General features: G+C 37.1%; 1 protein-coding gene across 8 annotated transcripts in view; it reads right to left on the bottom strand.

Moving 5' to 3' along the window:
• CEP295 (centrosomal protein 295) overlaps nt 1-11,590 on the bottom strand; it is a 50,160-nt gene that overhangs the window by 98 nt on the left and 38,472 nt on the right. For 4 of the 8 annotated variants that reach the window (XM_019632187.1, XM_019632191.1, XM_019632192.1 and 1 more), the window contains 11 exons: nt 11,334-11,483; nt 7,629-7,726; nt 6,806-6,905; nt 5,217-5,356; nt 4,299-4,476; nt 2,848-3,509; nt 1,975-2,112; nt 750-846; nt 420-587; nt 252-345; nt 3-173 (listed from right to left, as the gene is read on the bottom strand). In XM_019632187.1, the coding sequence (XP_019487732.1) occupies nt 20-173; nt 252-345; nt 420-587; nt 750-846; nt 1,975-2,112; nt 2,848-3,509; nt 4,299-4,476; nt 5,217-5,356; nt 6,806-6,905; nt 7,629-7,726; nt 11,334-11,483 (1,979 nt within the window). In that variant the 3' untranslated portion in view covers nt 3-19. The other 4 variants (XM_019632195.1, XM_019632188.1, XM_019632190.1 and 1 more) reach the window with 4 other exon arrangements.

Raw genomic sequence — 11,590 nt, 5'->3', positions numbered from 1 at the left:
GAAAAACAGGATTGACCAGTTAACAGTTATGTTGTGCCTTTGATAAGGAAAATTGTAAGGGAACCCTGCTCACCTTGTGAAATTCTTTTGCCCTTGCTCTGTTTTGGGCATAAGCTTCTTGCTTTGCTTTCTCTTCCTTTTGCTGTTTTACTTCAGCTAATTGATTATATAACCTGTAAGAGATTTAAATGGAATTAAAGACGGATGTTTCAGAAATGTGGATTACTATTGATACATATGTACACACATACCTGAGTGCCCTTTGGCGCATGAGGGCTTGTGCAGTCTTTCTGTCTTCAGGAAGGGACACTCTGTTCACACCTTTTAGGCAACTCACAGATGAACCTAAGCAAAGAACAAGTAATATGATATGCCAGATTCTCCTTCTGAAACAGATACAAGTGTTTTGGGGAACATACCTGTAGAAGACTTCCCCTTAATTATTTTGCTTTGAGAATTTTCAGAAACACGAATTTTACTCCTTATTTCTTTCTGTCTCTGGGAGGATCTCTCTATAAACGATTTTTTTCTCTTTACAAATGCTTCTTGTAAGCTCCCTGGTACAGGTATAAACTTGGGAAGGGTTTCTGTTAAAACAAAAATGAAAGCTATTTTCACCTCATTCAACTTTTTTAGGCCAGCAATATACAAGATGGTAGGGCTCCTACTCAAATGTAGAAGCTGTGATTTGAGTGGGGAATTCCCAGTAGCCCCTGGGTTCACTAACAATTTCAGATCTCAAGGCATACCTGTAGATAATGTAGTCTGCTGCTCCACAGAATGCTCTGATACAGCTGAAAAATCTGAGGTTTCAGTTTCTGGTGCGAGAGGCATAAATTCACTCACCTAATTCCAAGAAAGTCATAGGTGAATTTACCACTTTTCACCTTGAACAGCAAAGGCTGTAAATCCTTACCAGATTCTCTCTAAACTCTAGTTCTCTTTGGTGGACAAAAAGGTGTGCTCTCTGGGGATGGGATGGAGGGAGAGTGTTGAGTGACCCCTCATTTATTTATTGGAACATAGGTATATGTCCAATTGACTTGGCTCCCATGCTCATTTGTTCACTGCTTTGTGCTGCCCTCACAGTTGTCTAATAGCTTTAAGATTGAATTTTCTAGGAAGGGAAAGTAATAAATGGTTTTACTCCTACCAAAAGTGCTTTATTTGACCAGCAGTACTAGAGAACAGTTAATTACCCTTTACCCAGTCTGCTTTTCCATCCTACTCCAGCCAAAAGCTTTTCCTTGTCTTTAATTGCCTAACCTTCCAAACCGTCCCTACTGTATCTTCACTACCCTTGTCAGTAATCACAAGAACAATTACTAGAGCTGAATTCCATAATTTGGCATCAGGCTACAAAAATTAAAGACTCATACAATCAATGAATTCATCCTAGAGTCCTTACTAAGTTAGAATTACATTCACAGCAGTTCTCTTCAATGACTACCTTAAAAGAATTGAAATGAGCCAGGCAAATATCAAATAGTTTTCTTGTAGTGGAAAAAAGTACAGGGAACATGCAGTCAATAGAATTTGAAATACACTTTTTCACTTCAAGATTGAAAAGTGAAACTTCAAAGCAATAAAACACCTCAGTCTGGATTCCTTGCCTATCTTCTAGAGCACCTCTGCTGCCACAGCTTTGGAACAAATATCTTTCACTGGGGAATGGAAGGCATGAATTCCAAGCCAAGTCTGAAATCGACTACCAGAAATACATGTGTTTAGGACCATGTTCCTGGGGGTTTGAGAGGCCTTTCCTGTCAGCTGTCAATTTTGGCTGTGAGCACATTAAGCCTCTCCTGTTCACTGTAGATTACTGCAAGTAAGTGCAGTATGGGGAAGGAAATTAGTTTGCAAATAACCTTAATGGGAGAAAAATGCCATGTGGAAAGAAAAGTGAAGACGTCTATTCCCAATTCTCAGCTATAGGTGGCTGTACAAATGAAGTGTATATTAGAGAAAATTTACCTGAAAGCTTGTTGCTTCATTGTCTCTCTTTTCTTCAAGGGTTAAGTTTGCAAAATCCATTTCAGCAATACTGATATCACTGGTGCTTACTAATGTGAGTTCTGGTTCTTCCATTATACCATGGCCAGACTCTGTCTCCTGTGCAATAAAATTAAAGGAAACCAAAAATAGCCTTAAACATTAAAAATGTGAAAATGTACATTATGGAGGAAGAACAGAGACCAAGGTAGTACACCCCCACTTTCATAAATACTGGGGAGGGTTTAGGGATGGGTGAAATAATATAATTGAATATATCTTTTACAAGGATTACAAATGGAAATGCTCAGATTAAGGGCAGGTTAACGGGGGGTGTGCAGAACCACAGGGTGGATCCTATCTAAAGGGAGCAGCAGCTGTTGGGTTGCAGCCAAATGGAGGCCACTGCTGCCAGAATAACTTTTTAAGGGAAATACCATCTTTTATTAAATATCAAACGAGAATTCGCAAAAAAAAATCCAAAAGCAGCCAAATCACATCTGTAGTCCAGATACAGCCTTTATTTTCCATCTAGTACAACATTCTTATTTGTAGGACAACACTAGATTCAGGTGACGAGTTGAAACCAAGCAGATTAATTCAATGCAGTGCAATGAGGTGAGGTTCAGCACTGCTGAAGCACTGGCCGCCCCCATTCCTCGGCGGAAGCTGGAGCAGGGATACATGAATGGGGCGGAAATATCTTTTGTAAAATTCAGATATCGAGATTTCCAGTGATTACAATACTGACTACCTCAGGTATATCAACAAGAAGCCTTGTTCCTCTTGAATTTTGTTTCAAAAGTATTTCCGGAAAATGAATTTAAACGTTATTTATACAACAGATTCACTTACCCAGACTGGAATGGAGCTCTGTAGTGAAAACGATCCAGAACTTAAAAACAGCTCTGACTGTGATAGCTGAGACTGATTTCGTATGGTTTTTGGAGTTTCTGTTTTAGTTGAGTTCTCAAAATATTTTTCATTCTGGGGAGTTAATGAATATGGTGTCTGAGTTGAAGTTCCCATTTCCACTGTTCCTACACATAATTGTGAGCCAATTTCCTGTATGTGTGGATTTATATTTAAAACCCCCCGGTTTCCATTTTCATCATCTTCAGCAAGTCCTTGACTTGGTAGCACTGTATCAACCCCCCTTTCTGATAGTTCTTCAGAGGCCAGTCTTTCCTTCCTGCCTTCTAGTTGGTCTTTCTCTGAGCATTCACTAGAGGTGGAACCACACGGAGTGCTATGCTGTAGATTTAACTGATGAAACACATTAGCTTCACCAGATGAACTCAAGACTGAGCTTTGCAGATTTCCTACAGAGAGCTGAAAATGAACACTTTTTTTCTTATTTTGTAACATTTCAGTCTGTTCAGGGGCGTAGTTCTGATTTTCCATGCCTTGGGAAGATGCTCTTGCTTCAATGCTAAAAATACTTGGTAGATCAGCATGCTGGCTTCCCTCCTGTGAAGAAAATTCTGGCAGAAGTTGTTGAAAAGATTGTTCAGATCCTGCATTAAGAAGTTTAAGAAATCAGTTAATCATCATGTTATAAAACTTGGATACAGATACATACAGTCCCTAACAGTTTGAGGACATTGCAAAGGTGACTTCCTACAATTTTAGGAAAGCTGATGTATGTAAACATGAATAGAAAGCTAAGGATGGTCAGCAATTTTCAAACTGCTCACACCATGTAGTTTCACCTATATTATTTAACTCAAAATTTGGCTATTAGACACAATGAGGACATTTTCCCCCCGTAAGAGAAACAAATACTGATTTTGTAATAACAGAAGGACTTAGGTTAAAACGAGCATGTGCATCTTGTGTATGTGTGTGTATAAAATTTGTACAAAAAGATTTAGAAGGGTCCTTAACTGTTAAGGTGAAGGTAGGAAAGCTGAGCAAGAGGCAGCATTTTTGTTTTTTATTTTATTAAGTTCACCACTGTGAAAATGCAAACTGAGCACACATTACCTCTGTTATTTAAACAAATACAGAAACAACCTGTAACTCAGGATGGGTGAGGACAGGAACGGAGGACTTATGGGATAACTGAAAATATCTTCTGCAAGGATTACAAACCCAGATGCTCACAGGGCTAAGAGATAATACAAGTGCAGGGTAACGGGGGGCTGTGCAAAACAGGCTGGGTCCTACCTAAAGGAAGCAGCAGCTGTTGGGCTGTAGCCAAATGGAGGCCACTGCTGCTAGGCACAATTTGCAAGAAAAAAGAATGTAAACAATTAAGAAAAAATGTACTGGATTTTAACTTTTTCTAACTTAATCATACATACCCTCAACAATGCTTCCTGTGGCAAAACTCTGAGCTGCAGTTTGAGCCACCTTAGGGTCAGGTTGCTGATTGAGGCTTGTGTTAGGAGAACGCAGGCTGGTCCTCCTTAGTGCTATAAAAGAAGCTGTGCTTTTGGATGATATAGGTGCATGATGGCTTTCACATGAAGAGTCTGAGCTCTGATGGAAAACAGCAGGGAAATGCTGAAATACTGATTATGCATTACAAGTTGAGTCAATAGGCATTATTGATATTACTCGGGTATTACTCTTCCTTACTTGCCACTCTGCTATCACACTAATAATTGCTTATTCAAATCCAATTCTTCCATTTCAGTCAACATGAGATTTTGTAAAAAGATTATTTAGAAAACAAACTGAATTAACCAGACTAAGTTGAGAACATGATGAAGTTTTCTGATAAGCGGGAACTATGTACAGCAGTCTTGGATGTCAGGATGTGGAGTAGAAAGACCCAGGCTGGAATCTTAGCACCTTTACTGCATACAACGAGACTTTAAATTTTACAAAATTGTATTTATCTGAACTGTTTAAGGCTGAATTTCATTCAAGTAAAACAAACAAAAATATAAAAGCAAACAAAAATATTCTCAAGCCTTTTATGGGTCATACTAGCTGGACATAAGGCTGACAGGACAAATTCTAATGCAGCTATTTTCAATCTTGGTTCCACACTAGAATCACTTGGGGAGCTATAAAAATAAATCCCGCTATCTGAGCACTCCTAGAGATTCTGATTTAATTGGTCTAGGGAGCAGTCTGGGCACTGGGATTTTTAAAAGCTTTCCACACAATTCTAATTGGCAGCCAAAATTAACAACCATTGTTGTGTTCTAACAGCAGAAAGTTTGACAGACTTCTTGGAAATTCACTGCAATGAAGCACCTACTTCAATGTACCTGGTAAAAGTCTCTGCATTCCTGAGAAATCCCAGAGGATACTGATGAGCAATCAAAATCTGGATGTGGTTCTAAGGGTTTAAACAGCTGATGATGAAAGTTTGGAAAACTGTGTTCCAATTCTGGAAAGTCAAGGTCAGCTGTTGGAATTTTGAGAAAAAAGATAAATTTATTTTTAAAATAAAGCCTAGAAAAGTAGTATTAATAAATATTCCTAAAAGCTTACTTTTAGGTAACTAATTCAACAAAATTACTTCCATTTTTTTCATTATCAGATGTTTTCAAATCAAGTCCTATCATTATTTCTAATGTAAAAAAAATGGCGATACTCTCAAATGACTAAAACCATTGACAAATATGTCTCCATTTCTACCAGGCCCAAAGTCTTATGAGGTTAATTAGGAGTAAGAGGCCATTATGATCACTGCTTTGCTATAAGCTTTGTTATTCTCACTTAGCTCACTTCAGGTCAATAATTAAAAAAAAAAAGAAGCTCACTGTACTTGTTACTATGGGCAAGACATTATACTTTATGTGCATTATCTCATTTAATCATTAAGATCCCTCTTTTAGAAGATGAACAAGTAACTTGCCCATGGTCTCACAGCTGGTAAAATGGTCAAAGTAGGGGTCAAATACATGTCTGTGTGATTTCTGAGGTCTTGTTCTCAATATTGGGAATACGACTGCCTTGAGCTGTTGTAGCTAACTTTTCAACAGGAAAGGAAGATCTGCTAAACTCTTCTACGTGTTCTTCTGTCAGTCTAATTGGTTCCAAGTCCCCCCTCTCACTAACTGCCCTCAATGTTTTCCATGGCATAACTGCCACAGCAGGCCATAAAAACATGGAGCTTAATCACTACTTACAACTAAAAAGGATGAAAGTTAAAAGTTAAAAACAGTTCATATGAAAGTATTTGTTCAAAATAATTTTACCCCACAAGTCTGTTTTTTCAGTCATCAAATTTGCTTCATTTATGTACTTGTCTGTCATCTGCTGAATGTGCACTTGACCAGATGTGAATTTTTCCACTGTTGGCAACAGAGGTTTAAGAACATCGCAAGAATCCTGCCTTTGATAAATAACTTGTGATGGAGGAACTACAGAACTTAAAATAACTGTTTCCTCTTCTTTGCCAGGGGTAGATTCTTGTTCCCTATGGTCCACATGCTCTGAAAATGACTCTGAAAATTGAGTTTAATGAACATTTTAATGGCTGGGTACCTCCTTAGAGGTGAATTTTGGTAGAGAGGCATAACAATATATATTGACAAGGGATCGGTGAAACCAAGAAATCTGTTCAGATAGCTTCCCACTGAAAGGGGGAATGTGACGTCAGTGGATACTTCTGAAAGGGCTGTGGGGGATCCACAGCGCATCCTCAAGGGTCTGCAGGCCTGTGACTGCCACCATGTTTAGATTATTACAGTGTGCAATATTCTATCAGGCATGAAAACTTTACTTTTGAGATTTAAAGAAAAAAAATCTCCCAGCACAATGTCAAAAGAAATGTTTGCTCTTACCACTGTATTGTAACTGAACTGGTGCCGGTCTTTCAATTTATTTACAAATATTTTGACATTATTACCTGGATCTGTAAAGCTCAAATCTGTGTTTTCATAACTTAAGCTCCCAGTAGAAATAGTTATTGAAGATACTGGCTCATGATAAATCTCTTGTGTTTCAGCCTAAAAATTAAGGGGAACATTAGATCACAATGTTGGAAGTAATATCTAGAAAAAAAACCCAAATCACCAACATTAGCAGTTCCCAATTCTGAGCTCAGGTCAAGTGTAGAAACCTTCATGGTTATAAAGGTCAGCAGTAAAACCTTTTCATCATTGCTCAGAACTGATTAGCCTTTCATACACACGTTATCTCCCACCCCCGATTCTCATTCATCCCTTAGCAAGTCCTCAACTATCTGCCACCACCTTTACACACACACACACACACACACACACACACACACACACACACACGTCAACCATGATACTTATACATGATTCTGGTGACAAATATCAAGGTTCAATTAGCAATTGAACTACACTAAAAATGTGGGGTTTGTTTATTTGGGAGGATACATGGGATGGAAATGGGTGCTGCATTCAACACAGTGAAAACAATAGGATTTAGTCTTCCAAATTAATCAGATGTTGCAAATGAAGAGTATCCTTCTTTTCCTCANCTTACTGTTTATACGTTTGCTTCTCAGAACTAGAGAGATCATACATCAGGTAGACCGGAAGGCCTTCTGATGCTCAGATTTGGCTATTTTCATCATTGATCCACTTAAGTAAGAGCAGATCTCAGAGAACACACTTTAATATTTCACAACTTCTGTGAACTAAACAAAAGAATATAAAGCCAAATAGCTCTAACAATGTAGTGCACATTAAGGCATGACTAACCTTGTTTGGCTCCACAGCTGGACTCGGATATGTACGTCCTTCCTCCACAGTGTAACTTAATACTGCATGATTCTCAACCATAGCCTCCTTGACCTTGACTGAAATGGGGGGGAAAAGGTTTGGATTATGACATATTTAATTCTTGTCACCAGAGGGCATCATTTCCTGCTGTCCTACACATTTCTTTCATATTTTGCTTGTATAGTTGCCTTATCTTAGACCAAAAAGAAAAAAAAACAAACAGAAAAAAATCATTCATTTTATTATTCAAACATTTACTCGTCAGCACAATATACTTTTTTCCTGGAAAACTGCAGTTATTGTTATTCTATGAATAAAACTCTTTTAAAAAGAGCCAATGTGATGGGAAATATTTTGGTTATTTTAAGTGCAGAAGCAAGAATATTCGATCATAAATACAGTATGATCTCAAAGTTGAAAAAAATGCATATAACAAAGACAAAAAGAAAAACATAGTACAACCCATGGCTGCTATGAATGGTAGGGCAATGAGGAATTTTATGTCTATAGCTTTTAGTGTTTTCTAAAATCACAATGTGCATGAATTGCTTTTATTATGAATTACTTCTAATTATCTTTGAAATACTAAAATACATGTAAAATTATAGTTTTTGTCTCACTATTAATAATTCAAGTATTCTGAGTTAATTTTTCTCTTACTCCCAACAGTTAATATTTGTGAGAAAGCCGGCCAAGGCATATTGCTGTCTGTGGTTCTAAAATAGATTAAAATTAAAACAGCTCCACCAAGTATAAACTAAAGATTTGTCTCATTATCACCATATTATTAAAAGAGATCATGCACATTAGAAGTATGTTTCTTGGGCTGGCCGAGAGGCTCAGTTGGTTAAGAGCTCACTCAAGAGTTTGAGCTCTGAGCAACAGCAGTTCGATTCTGGGCCCAAGCTGAGCTGCCAACAGGTGGCAGGATGGCTCAGCTAAAAAAAAAAAAAAAGTATATTTAAGTGTTTGTGTAGGAAATTTTTTCTAAAAGATAACCCAGGACACAGACATAGACACACACACACACATATCTGTATGTGTGTGTTTATATATATATATATATATATATATATATATATTTGTAAAATAATATCTATATTATGTTATGGATAATGAAGATAAAGCTAATACCAACTATTATAGTAAAATACAATGTATTTTTAAATACAATTTTTTACTGTCTCCTAGTCTAGTTCATTTAAAAATATATTATTGTGACATAATTGATTTAACCATTAAACTGTTACTTGGTTGCTTCAATACACACTAGAATTTTAAGAAAATAAGAGATAGTGAAATTTTACAGTGAGTTGTTATTTTTTCTTAAACATCTCATTTCAAAAGCTAGTTGGGACATTAGAAGTTTATCTGAGGTTTTTAAATTCATACAATTATATACTGTTCTCTGTATATCACGCCAAGATGATTTCCCCCAGAGGAGAGATGAGTGAACAGGGTAACATTTCAGTAGTGGTAAAAAATGAAAAATAAAAATTGGAGAAAAGTGTAAAGTCAGAGTTATTTAAGATGTTGAAGAATTCAATAAATAGGTCCCCGAAAGTAGCTGGAACAGATATTCCTGTCACTGGTTTGGAATACAGTTCACTGATAGTAGGGACCCATTAGGAGGCTCCTAAAAAGGAGAAGTGACGTCATGAAAGCGGTGCCTTACCCAGAGCAATCTTCCCATGCTATTCAGGAAGGCAACATTTCCTGCTTTCCTACAAATGCAAGCAGTACCACCTAAAAGCTATTAAGAAATAAAGGCGAGATGATGAGGACCTCAATGAAGTGATGGGAGGGAAATGGAGGAGGAGGAAGAAAACTAAGATCCTCCCCTCTAAGATAAAAACAATACAAATCTGGGGATGATTACCAGAAGGACAAAAGCGGCCCCTGAGAGCCAGGCACTATCAGCTAGGCCTTGGTGTTCTCTTAAACATTAATGATTTCACAGAACACTAATAACAGAAAAGTCCACTCTGTGGATCAAGACAAAAAACAGACCACCCACACTCATCGCCGAATAGACAAAATCATGAATATTATCCAGACAACAAAAATGCCGGCGCATCTTCTTATCCTGGCCAATGTTGAGTGCCTGCTGCTGCTTTATCAGCTACAGCTTTAATTAGCCTCACTACCTTATTCCTACCTCCTGAATAAGAATTTTTTAGGTACCCCCAAATAGAATTACCCTGCTCCCTGATAACGTCTAATACTAATAAGCAAAGCCCTATTTCCTTGAATCCTCCTCAAAATCACCTAATACAAGAAAAATCTTACAGGTAAGTCCTTTCTACTACCCTCTTTATTGAGACACCTCATGGTTCCCTGTGGTGGCAATTCTCCTTACTGCAACAAGTCAAAACACCTAGCTTTGTTCAAGGACAGGTGTTTTCCTGGTAGTCTTTGGCTAGAAGATATCAACAGTAGAATAAAAAGGAAATACAAGTATCCATCAGCTAAAGCTAAAAGAATGATGTTACAGTTTTACTTTAAAACGTCAAAAATTATAATTCACTGGAAATTATATCCTTTGCAGTTATTTCAAGCTCCAATTAAAAAAAAAAGATGCTACAGTCAATTTTTCTATAAACTCTCAAAAAGAGAATAGGTCTCTCTCATCTCTCATTCTATTAAACTATAGATAAAACTAAGATAATCATTCAAGTATATGTGACAGCTAAAATGAAATCTGGTTAGAAAAGGTAACTACTTAAAAGGTCTTTAGAACTAGTAAAGCAATACTAGAACTATCCATTGTAGGGTAAATATATTATACTTGTAAAACAGCTTGTTAAATATATGCATAAATTCTAAGGCAAGAATAACAACACTGGTTGGTTTTGGGTGGCAGAATTAAGAGATTTAAAGTTTTTTCCTTATAACTGTCTTTAATTTCCAAATATTTAAAAGTAAACATGGGGGTGGCCAGTTGGCTCAGGTGGTTAGAGCGTGGGCTCATAACACCACGGTTGCCGGTTCGATCCCCACATAGGCCGCAGAGTTGTGCCCTCCACAACTAGATTGAAACAACTACTTGACTGGGAGCTGATGGGTCCTGGAAAAACACAGTGTTCCCCAATCAAGTTAAAAAAAAAAATCTGATTAAAAGTAAACATAATATTTAGAAAGCCACAGAGAGAATTTTTGAAAGATAAAATTTATAATATTTAATAGTATTTAATTAAATGTGAATTGTTATGAATAGGCTTAAACACGAAATTTATAGAGGTTGTCAACGTAAAAACCTCATACCGTCACATACTTCCTACTAGCATTTATTTAGTGAAACAGTTGCAAAGCAAAGTTAATTATTCTTTAAATAAACTTCAACTTTTTCTGTGCAGAAATAATACATGCTTCTTGTAAAAAAAAAAATCTATAATACGTGAACATACAAAATAGAAAGTGAAACCCAGTCTTCCAACAAAGGTAAGCCTGTACCAGCACTTTGGTGATTATCATCCAGACAATTTTCAAAGCATGAACAGATTCTCTCACCCTCATTTAACACTACACAGAACTGCACAGTATGGGTGGCACCATAATGATTCTATTCCCAACAGTCAACGAAGGTATTCAGCATTTTTCATTACAAGTAACACTACATTTAAAATCCTTTGTCCACATACCCTTGCTCACAGCAATTCCACTTTCAACATCTTTCTCTCTCACCTGCTTCATCAGAGTCATCACCACAGACATTCTGGGCAATCGGGAGGGGATGACCAAAAGGACCATGGTCCAGTGGGGTCCTAAGGAAACTTTGTTCTCGACTTATAGAAACCCTCAGGGGGTCTCTGTCTTGATAAAAATCTGGTTTACCTGATAGGGAAAAAAATTGACTCATTAGATTTCCACTTAGATTTCTAGCACTAGACAAAATTAAAATGGCAACTTAGATTATGGGGCAAAAATCTAAACTCTTAAAG

This window comes from Hipposideros armiger, unplaced genomic scaffold (genome assembly GCF_001890085.2).
Source record: "Hipposideros armiger isolate ML-2016 unplaced genomic scaffold, ASM189008v1 scaffold_1097, whole genome shotgun sequence".
Classification (NCBI taxonomy): Eukaryota; Metazoa; Chordata; class Mammalia; order Chiroptera; family Hipposideridae; genus Hipposideros; species Hipposideros armiger.
Note: the sequence above shows the minus strand (reverse complement) of the source record. Positions and strands in the feature narration are given on the sequence as shown.